The sequence below is a fragment of the Genypterus blacodes genome, unplaced genomic scaffold (genome assembly GCF_046128005.1).
Source record: "Genypterus blacodes isolate CSIRO-AG114 ecotype Tasmania unplaced genomic scaffold, CSIRO-AGI_Gbla_v1 ptg000030l_1, whole genome shotgun sequence".
NCBI lineage: Eukaryota > Metazoa > Chordata > Actinopteri > Ophidiiformes > Ophidiidae > Genypterus > Genypterus blacodes.
In genome coordinates this window covers 6,195,346-6,212,669 of record NW_027466843.1, presented here as the reverse complement: position 1 = coordinate 6,212,669, position 17,324 = coordinate 6,195,346, and the positions used below count along the sequence as shown (strand labels likewise).

The 17,324-nt window shown below is 46.4% G+C and overlaps 2 protein-coding genes across 2 annotated transcripts; one reads left to right on the top strand and one right to left on the bottom strand.

Annotated features, from left to right (window-relative positions):
* Positions 1-670: 670 nt before the first annotated feature.
* On the bottom strand, positions 671-3,641 carry LOC142994851 (leucine-rich repeat LGI family member 2-like). Its single transcript, XM_076145725.1, has 8 exons — positions 3,460-3,641; positions 3,192-3,263; positions 3,013-3,084; positions 2,837-2,908; positions 2,591-2,662; positions 2,181-2,350; positions 1,598-1,762; positions 671-1,506 (listed from the first exon to the last, which is right to left on the bottom strand). Exons 1-8 carry the CDS (start codon positions 3,639-3,641, stop codon positions 671-673), a joined length of 1,641 nt encoding a protein of 546 aa, XP_076001840.1.
* A 5,577-nt stretch (positions 3,642-9,218) lies between these two features.
* On the top strand, positions 9,219-13,418 carry LOC142994800 (uncharacterized protein C4orf54-like). Its single transcript, XM_076145657.1, has one exon. It carries the CDS (start codon positions 9,219-9,221, stop codon positions 13,416-13,418), a length of 4,200 nt encoding a protein of 1,399 aa, XP_076001772.1.
* Positions 13,419-17,324: the final 3,906 nt, after the last annotated feature.

Below are 17,324 nucleotides of genomic sequence, written 5' to 3'. Positions count from 1 at the left end.
GTCTCAAACTGATTAAAAACAATTGACAGCTGTGCAAACCTGAAGCTGCATGGCCAAGTTCACACCTCATGCCATCATCATCTGTGTGAAAGCTAAGATTACGATAAATAAATCTATACATTACACTAGAATATCAAAAGATAAAGAAATAAAGAAACTCTTACACATTTGTGGCCTAACATTGTAAATGTCGTCCACGAGGCATTTCAAATTGATAGCAGCATACAATTGGGTTTATGATTGTAATTCAGGGCAACACTTGCATAGGAATCAGGAGTTAATTCTACATGATATTTGCTATTATTCAGTATATTTCAATATTTAGCTGTTATGCAAGGCTTTATGGTGCTTAAGCTCATAATACATAGCATACAGTATATAGCTCATACCAGTTATGACAGTTGCTGCGGTCACATCTTCCACTTTTCTTTTTTAAGAAAAAAACCTCTACCACAGAGAACTGCTTGAAAATATCAAGAAAAAGCCCAAATCCAGTGAATATAACACAAAATAATCATGCTGATTATGTTTTGCTTTCAAACTATTTCCAGTCTCTCTCACACCAAGAGAAACATCTAATTGCATACAGATGAGATGCAGCATCTGAACGTCCCCTGTATCGATCAGAGTGAGCAACACATATTATGATCAGTAAGTGCTTTGCCAGGCGTTATAAGCTTAAATCTACAATAACGTGCTGGAAAACCATCGATTTGCCCTTGAAACTAGAGGAGAAGATGAAATGCCTGCGATCGGTTGTCACCGCGGTGAAAGACCTTGGCGACTGCACATAAATGTCCTTGAACTTGTGGAAGGTCTTGGTCTCAACATCCCAGAGGTAGATTTGTGTGAAGGAGTAATCGCTGCCTAAGGCGAGATAGTGCCTGTCGGTGAAGGTAAAAGGCTGGAGGACCATTGCTCCTCGAGAGGGCAGAGCCTGGACCTCAGTGAACTGCTTGCTGCTCCACTTGAGGACTTTGGAGTCGCCAATGTAGCAAGTCATGGCCAGATACAACTCCTTCTCCAGCTGGAAAGCTTTGACTGCAACCACATCATCAACATTAGGGATTTCGCCATGAAGTTCGAACTTCAAGGTGCTCTTGTTCCACAAATAAATGACAGGAGCCTGAGAGCGACTAGCGATGATCAGGTGTGACTTCCCTTCAACTTCGATGAACTCTGCGTCTGTGTCGCGGAACCATTCATGGAGAAACTGGTAGGAGTAGAAGCCCGTTTCGTTGCGGTCTGGTTGGTCAGTCCACTTGTACAGAGTGGACAGGCCGGCCTTTGAGCTGTCCACAATCACAAAGTACCATTCGCCGTCCATTTGGAACACCTCGATGTCATTGGGCTTGGAGATGTTGAAAACCTCGATAGTTTGAAACTTGGTGAACTTGTTCTGCTGATCATCAAACTTATAAATGTGGGAGCCGCCAAACAGCTGGGTAACAATGATCAAGACGTGGTTGTCAATCAGGATCGACTTGCATCCAACAACTGACTTCCCTGTGAGGAAATAAGAAGATAATAAACTGACAGTGGTGCAATAATTCACTGCATTCAAACACTGAAGAGGAGAAGATACAAATTACCAAACCTGTTATGTTGTCAAATTTTCTGAAATTCATTTCAACGTGATCCCACTCCATGACCACACAGCTGTTGGAATTGGGGGCAGCCATCGCCACGTAAATGTCCTCTTTAAAGGAGAAGATGTCCGCTGACATGCACTGAATGGGAATGGACTGATGACGCACAAAGTCTGTAAAACAAATAAAGCCAAAGAGCCACATCGGTTACAAACCTCTCTGCTGTGAAACTCTTCTGTATTACAAGTCTGTGTGGAGTAGTGGATTAAATAATTTAGATTAAATAATTGAAGTTGCTTTTTAAAATCCATTAGTGCCCTTAGAGCCGGAGCTCTCAGTCAGTCTGAGGATCGTCTTGTTCAGTGATACGACAGCAAGCGTTTCTGCAGCTCAAATAACCACAAAAAAATAGCCGTCATCTCAATATGAACTGATCATCCAGATTGCTCCAGACATTAAGGGAGAATAAGCATCAACACTTCCAGACATTTTGTTGAGACAGAACATGTTATCATCACCGTATCAGGCCTGCATGTAGAACAGTCAGTATGTCTGTGTTTGCCTGATGTGGTTGTATTTGTCCTTGTTTACCTGTGGAGATGCATTGGCCCGGTGGGATAGGGAGGTCATTGAGGCGCTTGCCCTTCATGTCACTGGGGCCGGCGCAGTAGACATCTGATACAGTGGCGTTTGTGTTTTTCAGCCATGTCATCAACCACTTGTTCTCACAGTTGCACTGGAAAGAGTTGCCTCTCAGATCCCTAATGCACAACAGTGAGACACAGCAGCATTGGCAGCAAAGACAGCAGCTGAAGTCACAACATGACGATCATCACACAGCAATGACAAAGGTCTTCCAAGTAATGACTCTAGATCTATTCTATTCAGGTGAGTGTAACGCTGCCAACACACTTAGAACAGTCAGCTTCATCACACGCACGCACGCACACACACACACACAGGCACACACACAAGCAGCACAGCAATAACTGCTTACTCACAGTTCCAGCAAAGAATCCAAGTCAAAGAAGAGATCTCTTGGCAGAAACCTCATCTTGTTGTCGGCAAGTGACCTAAACCAGAGACACACAGTTGTTTCTTTGAATTTCTTCAGTCTATTTCTTGAGTTTCTCAGTGTGTGTGTGTGTGTGTGTGTGTGTGTGTGTGTGTGTGTGTGTGTGTGTGTGTGTGTGTGTGTGTTAGGTTTGCTGGTGCTGCAGACTGCAGTGAAGCACAGCACTACTTACAGATGAGTCAGGTCTCGGAGGCCACGAAAGGCATTTTTGGTTATGGTTTCAATCTTATTCTCCTCAATGAATCTGTTGAATGAACAACACAAGTGGATCAGGACGACATTTATACATTTATAACATTTTGATGTGTTTAATTTAAAAAAGAAGCCCAGTAGTTTAATTATACTCACAAATACTCCAGATGAGGAAGGCCTGAGAACGCGTCGTCTTTGATGGTAGTCAGAGAATTTGCATTGAGAAGCCTGTAAAGAAGCACTGCAACTGACTGAAACTGACACTGGAAATTGGACACTGGAAACTAAACTATAATACAGTTTGGGATGTTGAAACTTGATCTTATCTGACTTACAGCAGCTGCAGAGAGGGCATGAGAGCAAACATCCCCTCAGTGAGTTCAGCCACTGAGCCGTTTACTACACTCCTGATGGAAGACACAAGCAGGTCAAAGTCAAACTTCTAACGGGACAAATAGCCACGTGGGGGAGGGGGCGGGGGGGGGGGGGGGGGCAGGGAAACACTGAATAACAAATGAATAAATGTATCGAATATCTCGCCCTTGACGTTAAACCGTGACCTTTCTGGTAGTTTGCCTGCATGAAGCCCTCTTCGTTACTTACAGGGAGTTGAAGTCGCTCGGTACCGTCCGCGGGATCTCCGCGGTTCCGACGCACATGATGGTCTCCTTGGAGCAGGAGCATCCTGAAGGGCATCTGAAGATCCGTCTGCAGTCCAGCAGCCCGGGTAGACACAGCAGCGCCAAGCCGGCCAGGAGCCAGCGTGTGTGCGCGGGGGCAGGCATGATGATCCGCGGGCCTAGAGCGAGGCTGAGGCGTCCGCTGAGAGACGCTGCTGTGCGCCGGGGCAACATCCGAATGCAGCAGAGGAGGAAACACTGACAAAGGCTCAGGCTGGTACAGCCGCAGCTGCCGGGAGGGAGAAGAGGAGGAGGAAGAAAAAAAAAAGGAAAAGTCAGCGCGTCGATATTCACTGTGACGCTTTAATGAACAAGGAGCAGTGATTTATAAGCAATCCAACGCAATGATGTTCCTGTAAGAGGTTTCCGCAGCACCACAGAGAATAAAAGAGAAATGAAGATAAGATAAGAAAAGTGCTGCACTCAAACGATACACACTTTAAAGATCGAGATAAAGAAAGATAGGATACTACACCGCTGGACAGGAGGAATGAAATGCATAGCTGTGGATAGCCATATGAATAACACACACACATATATAGACAGAGAAAGAAGAGAGATACAGTACATATGATATAAACACATATATACATCTACTTACACTCATACTGTATAAATACACATGACGTCACCTGCTGGAGTCCTCCGGCAGGCAGACAGGGTATTTGCATGATCCTTAAAGCCAGATGATGGGAAGACTTAGACCATCATCATTTGGAATAATTGTTCTCAGTTGAACTATTATGAACATAATGAGGCCAAAGGGACGATTGCCGCATTGATCAAAGCGTAGAGGAGCTCTACGTGCAGACTGGAGCAGGAATGTTTGCTGTTACATAAATACACCACTAGAGGGAAGTTGCTGATAACATATAGGACTAAGCTCTGATTTAGCACACATTCTAAATAAACAATAAACAAGAATCTGTACCGTCCAACAATTCTAATTAAACCTGAATGACAAGTATGGCACATATTTGGCAACATCATATAAAAGCTGACACAGCGATGAAAAAATCCCCAACACAACTTTCAAAACAACGGAGGAATGTATTTATGCAGGTTTGTGTCGCCCTCTAGCGGGCAGAACGTAAAAGTACCTGCAAACTCCAAAAACAAATCATATTGGTATTTGTCACATTTACCACTTATTCACCCACCAATCTTATCTTATTCACATTATCTGTTCTGATTTCATTTATCAGATTCATTATAATGTTGACTGGAAAACCGAGTCCCTGCGACTTCAGACCAGTGGAGGCTCTATTATCTTCTTGATGTATTCATAAGTCTGTATTCCATTCTGTCATGGTTTACAGAAATGGGTCTTGGGTTGTCCTTGCCCTTGCTATTCTGTAATTGTGTTTACAGAAGAAGCTGCAATAAACAAAGCAAAACAAAGCTTTGCAGTCCTAGCTATAAACATTACAATGACTTAACTATGTCATTCCCACTGGTTTAAATGCAACATGGTATCATCATTCACAGAAAAAAACAGTAAACAATAGTGTTGTTGATTGTCCTAGCAGGCCCTAACAAGGTGCTGACCTTTGCTTGAGGACCAGTAGTCTATGAGCATGAGTGAAACCCAATATCCACAGCCAGAAGGGAGCAACCGTACATGTTTGCCATTGCTGGCATAATTCATGACAGCTCTGCATCTTGCATTGCTGTTTTTAGGCTAGAGTATCTCTAAAACACTTAAGACACGTGCAAGCTGAAACTAGATAATGGACCAGCAAACATCGCTTTGCTGTTGTGGAAATCTATGATACAGAAGTTAGAAAAGAAAATTAAATGTAGCATTTTAGTCACTTTCTGCAAAATATCAGTCATTCCAGCCGACCTGACACGAGCATTAAGCCTGTCATCAAGCAAACACTTCAGCTGTGACCTTTGACACAATGCATGTTATATTATTACATTCGGTTCATGTCATAGATTGATTGAAACTTTATTTTTGGCTAGTAACAACTGCCAAATACTTTATCCTAAATATAGTCACACCAAAGACAGATAATTGACTTGTTAAATATTCCTACTTTAATAAAATAACAATAAAGCAATACAGGACTTTATACGTTTTGTTTACAAATTAAATGAAACAATAACAAACAACACTCAAAGAATTTAGAAGACACAAACAGCTTTTCTGTCTACACTTTAGATACACACTAACTGAATCTGTCTCCATTGTTGAGACGCGAAATCTTGGAAAGAGGTAAAGAATGTCTGCTGCCTGTGGATATTCAGTTTAAAAGGTCAAATAAGCAAACGGAGAGAAAACTATGTAAAACTTCTCCACAGGCTCGTTAGATTATGACCTTTGAGACCCCCAACAATTTGGCTTTAGTAAACAACCTCTGCAACTGGAGCCAGGTTATACTCATGTACATGAGCTACGCTGACCTCTCCAAACTCAAAATCAATCAAATCCTTTCAAATCACGTCACCTTGCACACAGAGAAACCTACGGATATGAATGAAATAAGTAACTTCTCACTTATTAGAACAAATATTAGAAAATGAATTAGAGAACTGCCGATACTTCAAAGATAAGGCTTGAGATTTTTGCAGTACAACTGGGATCTGCAACATGATGTATGTGTGTTAAGATTGTTAGCCCTCCTCATTCATGTACTTAACTGTAATTTTATTATCCCATAAAAATAAGTGAAAGGCAATTTAGTGTAATGCTAAAATGGTCTCTTGTGCATTTTTCACCGTGAATCAAATACCAAATCTGACACTAAACCAAAATGTTGCTGCTCTGGTTTGATATAAATTGGTACACCTGCTGAAATCATGATTTCAGTATAAGCAACCTTAAGCCTCTGTTAACTTACTCCATGATCATTTATCCTCTGAGAGTGAATTGTCATTATCAGTGGTTTGGAGTAACGCTCTCTAATCCCTTACATCCAGTAAACTAGCTCAGATATGACACTTTCATATCCATAGACGACCTCTTGCTCTTTGAACCATGAAAGCTTTGGGTGTTGGGGGGGAGCGAGGGTGTGTGTGGGGGGTGGGGGGTGGGGGGTGGGGGGCGACCTGGGAGAAGTGCGGCGTCTGGCTGCTGGTGACTGCTTCACAGCAGGTGTTCAAGCTCTCAAACTTCTCCAGTTCCCTCTCAGGAGCTGCAGAATGCTCAGTATTTGGTATCAGAAACCGAGCGGCACTGCTCGATGGCACAATGTCCCGAGAAACATAAACAGATCATTCTAGCACCACAGCTGATACGTGCATATAGAAATGGACAAATCCACTTCAGAGCTTTGCCTTATCAGTATCATATAATGTAAATAAGAAGAGGTTATTTCATGAGCTGAAGGAAACATTACAATGTCTCTGCTGCAACACATGAAAACTTCAATACATATCCATTTACTTTGTTGTTAATTCGGTGTCATTTATTAGTGGACAACATGTTCGGCACAATCAGAATAGTTTCAAATTCATTCATGCAGTTTAGTCAAACGTTAGTACATCTAAAGGCCAAGAAATGTTCCCTCAGACTTGTATCAGCTGTTTAACTGGGAGATTTCCCACGTCACTTCTGCAGCATTGCCAACACGAGGAGACGTCACAGCGTCCGTTTCCACCGTATACGTGCAGGTATTGTGTCATCCACCGCTGACCCTTTCCTGTGTGACCTATATTGCTATGTGAAAGTGAGCGAGAGAGATGAAAAGGTCATTCACATGGACTGTTCTCCGTGTTGATTAATAGCGTGCATGATTTAACACCTGCTGCTTTAATGTAGCCACTCTACGAAACTGATCTGGACACGCTTGCATGAGCGGCGTCCCCATTTTAAATAGCTCCCTAAATTTATCATCTTTGTGGAGGTCATTCAAACCTGCCAGTGTGTGTACACATGTTGGCACTGAGACTGAGACTCGGCCTTAGAAAATAAAATGCATCATAAAGGCGACGTGCATATTTGATTTCTGCACGAGGGATTTTGTCTCAGTGACAATGTAGTCACATGTGTGCAGAGTATAATGGACTTGTGTAAAGCTCCTCCACATTTATAACACACAGCCTGCAGTTCTTTTGAGCTTCTCATTCACAGCCTGGTGCCATCCTGCTAAGATCACACACAGATATTTTAGGACGCCTGACACTGAGGGTAAAGCTGTGATTTGAGTGTAACAAAGGCTTCATACCCTTCCTTTATATCACTGTGAGTCAGTTTGTCCTCCACATGCAGCAACTGGTGCCCCAATCACCCCCCCCCCCCCCCCCCCCACCCCCCCCCCTTCTCCCCTCCAGCATACCACCAAACTGGGGCCGTGTCCAGAAACAACACTTGTGTCTTCAACACTCGGACAGATTTCTATTAACAAGATTAATATTGTGCGAGGCGGCTTGATACAGCATTTAGAACAAGCGTCGGAACTTCGCCTCCTTCCTGCAGACTTTGGCCGGCTGGTTATGTGCTCAGCGTGTTCCGGACTGATGACAAACCTCACATTATCTGCAGATGAATGGCTGACGTTAATCGTGGATTCTTTTGGCTGCTTGGCACCAACTGGCAGGGGATCTTCCTCCCTCTCTCTCTCTCTCTCTCTCTCTCTCTCACTCTCTCTCTCTGTCTCTCTCCATCAGGGGAAAGCAGCTGTTTCAAGCACAGGGCAGAACACTGGCGGAATGCAAATCAAAGCACTCATTAAGTGTAGTTGTACTTGTTGTTATGTTGTTCAGCACGTGAACTCATATCATCATACATTGACAAATGCTGCATTTCAGTTAGTGGTGTCTTGGCCCCTGATAATGTGCAGGCTGGTACCTTCCTTGTCAAGGCAAAGTGGCACAGCTAAATGGAACGCGGCCATGGTTAATGCTATTGGTGCATCCGCTGCTTTCACAGGTCAACATGTTAGCTGTGAGAGGAGACGTGACAGTTATAACACCCCGTTTAGTGAGCAGCTTTCATTAAAACTTGCCGAAAAAAACTAGGATTAGATTTGTGATTTGGAGACGCAGTTGCAAAAGCAGAATCTAACAAACGAGTTGATTCCTGCAACCAAGAGTGTGACTTACTAACGGCCTTTAGTCTGCTTCCTGTGACTGAGTACCTCATGCAGGTGTGTGTACTTTTTTGAGAGGAACACTTTGGCTCTATTCCATTTCGTTTGAGCACTTTGGGCAGGAGAAGTGTGGTTTTAGTTAAAGCCTAATCTGCAGACATGGAAGGAGCTGTTCCTGCGAAAAGGTGCTGAAGACGCAACATTGCCTACAAACTTTGAAATGTTGCTGGAAACTCATGACCCATTCTTAGAGACACACATCACATAGGAATGATCATGGGACATTCCCCCAGGACTCCCCCTCCTCCTCCTCCCTGCTCGCTCTCTCTCTCTCTCTCTCTCACTCTCACTCTCTCCCCCTCTCTCTCTCCCTCTACCCTCTCTTCCCCCCTCTCTCTCGCGCTACCCTCTCCCCCCACCCCCTCTCTCTCGCTCCCCCCTCTCTCTCCCTCTACCTTCTCTCTCGCACAACCCTCTCTCCCTCTCCCTCTACCCTCTCTCTCCCCCCTTTCGTTCTCCCTCTACCCTCTATCCCCCCTCCCTCTCTCTCTCTCCGTCTCCCAGTCGCTCCGGCCGGGCAGAGTTTTCCGTCCCGTGTCAGGATAACATCGTTAACGCGGACCACCTGACGGTAAGATCGGACTAAATGGAAGCAGTGGAGAAAACTCTCACTTACCGAGATGACACTGGACTTTACAGAAAGCTGCTCCCGGGGGACAAGGACAAGGACGAGACGGACAAAAAAGGCCACGCCGAGACAAACAGCGACGAAACCAATTATGTCGAGTTGGACCACTCGGTGGACATGAAATCAGACGGCGATAAAACAGTGAAAGTGAGTTTCACCGGCGACGGCAACCGGCTGTCTGTAATCAAATGTGGCACCCTGAGGAATGAGGACAGCCGGATCATCTCACGGGACTTTGACGGAGACGCGGACCCCGACTACGGGCCTGTTTCCGACGAGCCCCCTTCAGAAACTCCACTACTGACAAAACTTCCCGACACGGACCTGGACTCGGAGAATGAGGCCCGCAGCGAGATCGAGGAGCTGCAGTACACCGACATGTATCTCAACAGCAAGACCGAATCGGACGACGGCGCCAGCGCGGTGCTGTCGGACCACAACGAGTCCGACACGGTGGAGGACGAGTCGCACTACATCACCACGCACGAAATCCAGTTGACGGAGCTCGACCACGACGTGGACTACGACCTGGGCCGAGGGACCTGCTGGGATTTTGAGGACGACAACCTGGTGTACTCGTTCGTGGACTACGCGTCTTTTGAGAGCGACGACGCACACGAGGGGACTCTGATAGTGGAGGGCAGGGGACGTGCCGGTGCCAAGGCGCAGGACGAGAGCGACCTGTGCGACTCGGACAAGTGTGCCAGCTCCGACGAAAGCGTGTGCAAACCCCGCAGCGGAGACGCCAAGGCGGGTCAGATCCACTTATCCATCCAGACCTCCTCCTGGGCCGTGAACGAGCCCGGGATGAGCCTGGAGAGCGACGCCCGCAGCCTAAGCAAACTCCGCGCAGACAGGAGCCGCTTCTCCCTGGAGAGCTCGGAGCCCAGAGAGGTTCCGTACTTCATCCCGGCGCCGGGCCGGCAGCACCTCGCCACCAAACTGAGACGGAAAGACATTAACGAATATTCCAGCGGCGCGTCGAGCTCCATCAGTGAGCTGGACGACGCCGATAAGGAGGTGCGTAATTTAACCGCCAAGTCTTTCCGGAGCCTGGCGTGCCCCTACTTCGATACCATCAACCTGAGAACCTCCAGCGAGTCCTCAGTGTCGGAATACGGACTCAACAAGTGGTCGGCGTATATGGACTTTAATTACGGCAATGGGGGACGCAGCGTCATTGCGCATAAGACGTCCACGGCGACGGTAGAAATGAACAAAGCTGCGGAGAATAACAGCCGACACGCCGAGTCCATGATCAGCATGAAAGCGTCACAGACCAGGATGGACGCGCTGAACAGGAGGAGGTCCTCCTCCAGCAGTAACATCGAGCTGAAAGGTTTTCAGCCTCCACAGCACGGCGAGGTTACTCTCAACTTCCGCTGTCAGGTTGAACCAGGAGCGGAGGAGAGTGCGAGGCGGCCAAGAGGCTCCAGGAGCGGCCGGTCCAGGGAGGGGGGCAGGTCGAGGCCCGGCATGCAACAGCAGCACGCCGGGGACAGCGTGGGGGACACACACAAGCGAGCCATCTTTGCGTCAAGTCTACTCAAAAATGTAATTTCAAAAAAGATGCAAATTGAACAGGAGCGCAAAAGGGAGAGGGGTGATCGCCGTAATACACACCCCATACCGTCCCCACCCTTTTTGTTCAGAGACCCAGAAAGGAGTCTGAGCAGAGGCCTGCAAAGACAAACCTCAGAATCAGGCTCGGGGTTCACTGTGAACTCTGCAGACGAGCAGGGCCTGGAGGGCAGCCGGCCAGCGTCCTGCGAGCCCAAGGAAGAGCACAAGGATCTATGTGGCGAGCCTCCCAAAGGACTCAACCGCAGCCAGGGCAGCGCCTTTAATTCGTGGAAAGACGGTGAGCCAGAGATTCCCAAGAAGAGCGAGATCCCCCCAGCTGGATGTGACACGCAGGAGAAGGAGGGATTAGACCCCAGCATGCTGACGAAACTCTCGCAGCTTTTTGTTCCCAGCTCCAAGCTCCTTCCAAAGGAGAAGGATTGTACCGAGGCCTCGTCAAACCATGCAGGCCCACAAAAATGTGACAGAGAGGTCAGCACAGGCAAAGCTGGAAACGTGGGGAGCAAGGAAGACAAAGAGCGGGAGGGGAAAACACCTGAGATCAAAATCTGCCTGAGAAGTGTGAAAGAAAATAAAGGATGTACACTGAACATTGCCAGCCTGTTAACCCCCAAGATAAGTTACAACACTGTTAACACTTTCAGGACAGCTGCTGAATCCAAGTGCCACTTTTTGACCGCGACAGAAAAGATTCCAAACTTCACTGTTAGAGACATTAGAGACAACAATTACAAGTGCAAGTTTCAAACGCCCATCTATCACGTCAGAGATGTGCGGAAATTAGTCAAAAGTTCATATCGCTTTGTTTCTTTGGATAATGGTGCCAAACCTGACGATAAGGCCAAAAAGGAGCCACTTAAGCATTTCTTACCGTCGTCCATTGTGATTAAGTGCCACTCCGTAAAGACAAACGTTAAAGAAGACAACGCTATGACAGAGACGTCGCAGAAACAACAAGCAGAGGCGGGTAGATCGTCTCCCAAAATCTCACCTGAAACACCAAAACATTGCGTAACTAGCAGGGTTTTCTCCAAGCATTTCAACCCCGATCAATCAGAGACTCATCAGGCGACTATGGAAACCAAACTGACAAAACAGAGACAGGAAAGGTTACTGGGCGAGAGCAGGAGCGAGCCCGGGATCCCCAAACAGGCGGCTTTGGAGAAACTAAAAGCTGCGGTCAAAACAATGGAGCAGCTTTACGTCTTTGACAGAAATGAGTGGAAGCGTCGAACCCAAGCCCCACAGCCCGTCACACACAGCCATGTACTCCCACTTATAGCCAGAGAGAAGCAGGGAGGAGGGGAGGAGCAGGGGGCAGCAGCAGCAGCAGCAGCAGCCAGCAGCAGACTGACTCATCTGGACGCAAACACTGACAGGGTTCATCCTCAGTTCTCACAAAGTATCCCACCATCAGAAGTACGCAAGACAAAAGAACACAAAGGATCTGTGAATATCATACACGTCCCGTATAACAGCGACACCTTTAGAACGCAATCGCAGCAAAGTAAAACCTTCAGTAACCAAAGCGTGCTCCGCTTTGACAACAGCAGTAAGGCCAAAGTCAGCGTAAATTCTCTGAGTGATAATATTCCTCATCCGCCATCCACAATTCAAAGCTCAAAGTCTCCGGTGGCTCCGCTCTCAGTGAGAATAGAACCTTCAAAACGTGCACAGGTGGATCAAGGAAAGAGCAAAAGCAGCTCCGTCCCTCCCGCTGTTACGCACGGCAACGTAGACTCAGAGAACTATCTGACCATACCAGGGTTGGCGTATACAAATGAGATTAAACTGCTGAATCCGGACCAGGTGACCTCTAGTATTAGACCAGCCCAGAGACCCGACCAGGCCCGTCAGCAAAGGTCTCCGTTAATCATGGAGTACCCGGCTTCAACCATCTACCATCACCCTGCAGCAGTGACTCCAGGGCTCCAAACCCAGCTGTGCTTCTCCCCCCCAGTCCTGGCCGTGTCGCCCACACCCTCTGCTGGAGAGACGGTCCCACAAACCCAGAGGAAGATGCTCTTAGACCCCACCACGGGACATTATTACCTGGTGGACACACCCGTCCGGCCCGCCACCAAGCGACTGTTTGACCCTGAGACAGGCCAGTATGTGGACGTGCCTATGCCGCATTCACCCGTTGCGTCCGTCACACCCATCACACCCGTCTCTCTCTCTGTGTCGCCCCTAGCACTTAACCCGGGCGCTTGTGCACCCACATACATGATCTGCCCAGGGTTCGTCCCTTCACCCACTTTGCCAACCCAGCCAGCATCACCACAGACACTGTGTGCCAAGGATGCAACTGGGGAACAGCTAAAACATGCCAGATACTCGGAGCAGGAGACGAACACAGCGGGGGCCGAGCGTGTGTATTACAGCGCCACAGGAGAGGCTGCACAAGCGCCACTGCAGCTACCTGTGTCGCTGGGTCAGGTGACCGCCTGGGGAAGCGCTGCCAACTCTGAGAGGAAGCCGGTCATCAGCATCACAACGCAACAAGGTCCAAGAATCATCGCCCCGCCCTCCTTTGATGGAACCACAATGAGCTTTGTAGTGGAGCATCGGTGACCAACGGAGCGCTGACGTGTGAGTTACTGCCCCTGCATGTTGGTTCAGTGTGGAGATGTTTGTGCGAATGGTGCACATAGTATACAGCCTGATTTCATCTCTGAACTCAGTAGGTACACTAGCTGCTATTCTGGGTCTTTTTCATTTTTCTGCTGAGAGTTAAAGAGAATATAAGCGTCTTTATTGCAGGCTGCCTTACATTTGACAGCGTAAACACATTTCAGCACAGGACAGTAAATCCAGCAGCAGTCCCACTAATGAGGGAGAAGAGGTTCAGTGTACATTTAGGTCAAAGATCCCGCTGATTGTGCATTGATAATCACGTAACGAGTATGATGACATATGGCAGATAAATGAAGTAAATCACGTTGAAAGCACCTGAAACCATTTTTACAATGCGATGCAGTAAACGTTGCCCAAGCAGCGGCGCAGCAGCAGCAGCAGCAGCGTGGCCGCATGTCAGCATTTAATAGACATGCAGGACCTTCATGACAGGGCAACTTGACTCTGCCGAACGCCACGGCCGGCTGCATATTCAGTGCAGTTCCCTTTTCTCCGCATTACATATCGTCGGGCTATTTTGATAGTGTGAGACAAGTTTGTTTACATGGTTTATTCTCAGGGTTGGAAAGTGTCACAGGAAACTATTCCAGTCAGTGACACCTAACAGAGTTATTCTCAATCAGTGTCATAAAAGCTTTAATGACTTGGATAGCATTTCAGTACGTAAAGGTGTTCGTTCCTTGTTCATGCCGTTAAAGTGCATTGAATTTCCTCCAGGCTAACTGAGCTGAGGGAACAAAGTGCTAATGTGAAATTCCCACTCCACGCTTTGTTTACAGCTTCTAAGCTTCTAAGAATCAAAACTTATCATGTAAAAGAGCAATTACAAGAGGGAAACTGAATCGGGGTAGTAACTTGTGTTTAATAATGAATACAGGCTCGCTGGTCAGCATTTAGATTTAGACTTGATAGTTAACTTGAAAAGATTTTGTACATTCATTTGTGTTCAGAAATTTGAAAAAGTTAAATAAACACATTGACAGAAAACGGACTAATAATGAAAGTAGTTTGTTCTTTAACATGCTACAACTCCCCCGTAAAACAAACATTGGCTCTCTGTTTGTCAGACACACTTGTAGATACACACACAGAGACACACACATACTCCATTCTCAGCTAATGTGCCAGAGTAATAATACAACTGCATGAGCATGAGGGATACATGTCAGCTGGATGCGTGGCAGGCAGGGGCCTCAGGCAGGGGCTGAGCTGTGGTGTGAAGGGGGGGCATAGGGAGCGTGTGTGTGTGTGTGTGTGTGTGTGTGCGTGTGTGTGGGCGTGTGTGCGGGGTGGCATGTGTGTGTTTGTGCGTGTGTGTAGCTGGTTGTGGGGGCGGAGGTGTTTGGTGCACAGGGACATGTGGGGGGGGCATGGCTGGGATTGTGATGCAGGAGGAAAAGGTCAGGCAATGTAAAGTATTTGTTGTGCTGATGCAGGGAGAGGACAGCTGCTCGGACAGATCAGATGCTGCCGGAGCTCCAGATTGGAAGCGAGTCTGCAGGGCTGAGATGGGGTCAACTTTTTATAGCCCCCTCCCCCTCTACTTTTTCCCTAAAAGAGGAGGAGGAGGTGGGGAGAGCCGCCGACCTCCAGCTCTCCTACATAAACAAATGGAGCAGCGTAAACCCGGCAGTGGCGTCAGAGTCAGAGGCTGCAGATGCATTTGAAATGTCAATGGATTATTACATAAACCCGTCAAAAGAATCAGTCAATTTCTCTGTAAGGCAGTCGAGGTCTCCAGTCTGCAAGTATCACTTCAAGGCAGCGGGAGTTTGGTCTTGAAGATGTTTTAGTAGCTTAGTTCTCTGGCTCCGCTCTGAGTCAGTGGTGGGCTGTAAACCTCCTTTGGTCAGGTCACCTACTGACACTCGTCACTTACGATGCTGCCCTGCCTCCTGCTCCCATGTGACTCTAGATTCTAGAACCACTTGGTCCCAGTTGCGAAAGATTATTACATAAGATTATTGTGTTAATGACCTAGTGTGTAATACATTGACCTCCTGCCTGCCCTTGAATGTGGACATCTTATTCCTTACTAATTCTGTATCAAGCTAGTCATATTAATGGCTAATGTTTTGTTTCTTCAGGTAAAGTAGTGCAACATATGAATGGCGAGTGTCATGAGGAATCACTTCATGATTACTAGACTATTACATCATACTATGCAACTGGAGTCTGAAGAATTAAATATCGAGCAGTTGGGATATTTTGTGATTTCTCTCACAGCCAAGCGTAACATTACATCCATCTCAATGTCTTTCTTCTTTGTCTCCTCTAGACGTCTCCACTGACTCTGCCCTCAGTCAGTGTATCTGCGGTTTTTCGCCATCACTCCACACTTTCTACAATCAGCCCCCAACAACTCCCACCACCAACAATCTCAGCTCCGCTCTGCTGCGTTGTTTAACCTCACAGCTGTATGCATTGCGGCACCTTGTAGGCTAAATGTATGTGAGTCTTGTCCTCTGGCCGACGCTCTGTCATGCTGCTCTATGACTCTGCTTTGCAATACTTTCCATTCAGCTGCTGTCTAGAACACTGATATCTGTTGAGCTGCTGCTGGGGCACTGATGTCTATTCAAAAGGAAACAAGGCAGATCTTTTGTTACAATTCCATATTACTGATTGTTTGACAAGTCACCATTTCTATCAAAGTAACTCAATATAATTTGGATGCATTTCATTCTCATTGAATAGGAATGATGAAGTCTGATTTTACATCATTTTCTGAGGACAGGGACCATTTGTCTGCACTGGATTTTGAGATTGTGGTGCATTGTTGAATCCTACCATACTATGTCATGCAAAAGAGTAATGAAAATAATGTATTTTAATTTAACAAACACTTTTAGATGTCCCAAGCCAAAATAATGAAATGAAATTAAGTCAGATGAGAAAAGCGTTGCTGTGTTTCATATCTCTCAGTTCTCCTCATTGCCAATAACATTTCCATGGTTTTAAAAGAGTGAAGTAGGTGCTTCCTTTGTGTCATGGCCCACAAACTGCTCAGCAAATGTGTCATGTAAAATGATTGTTTATGGTATTTATATTTTGAATTCACTCTCCTGGAATGAGAAGAAAACAGAAACACACAGAGTGTGTTGCTTCAGAATAAGCACAGCTGGCACTCCAGTCTAACAACGTACTTAGGTTCATGTTTTCTAAGTAGTGTTGGGCTGAATGTGTTGGTGCCAGCTGAGGTGTTTAGGGGATACCCTCCTCTATTGCTGTGGATGATTTTACACGTTTGTGTAAGCAGATAGTTGATGTGTGTGCATGTGTGAGTGTGAGTTATGCGTGGTATCTTAGCATTCTGTGGGCGTACAACAAGGTGTCAGGCTACTTCATTGTAGACATGGGTATGCAGTGATACACACACAGAGAGCACGGACATGTAAACACAGCAATGTGTAGTTAAACTGCATTAATTTACTTTTCAGTGAGCCCGCACACCTCAAGCTGATCAAACCCAAACTAGAAATGTGTGACTTTGCTCATGACATGACTTTGTTCTGCACACAGAAGTTACACTGTTGTTTCTTTGCTCTTGTTTCCCTCTGAATATGCAGAGTGACAACATAGAGTCACATCAGTGCCTCATGTAGGAGTCATACAGACCGAAGGTTGCTGTTTTTAGCATGTTTTTCCAAATTAAACACATTAAAGGTATTTGGAGCTGCTGGCCAGTCTATGTACCTCTATTCTGTAAAGTACATGTTATTATGCCTCTTTGACAAAGGACTTTATGGCAAATTCCCTATAAGTTTTCATTGTAAATAATATGGATTCATGCAGTGATTTGGAGGATGCGTTGTTGACTGAATTGCTTCTTTGCATCATGTC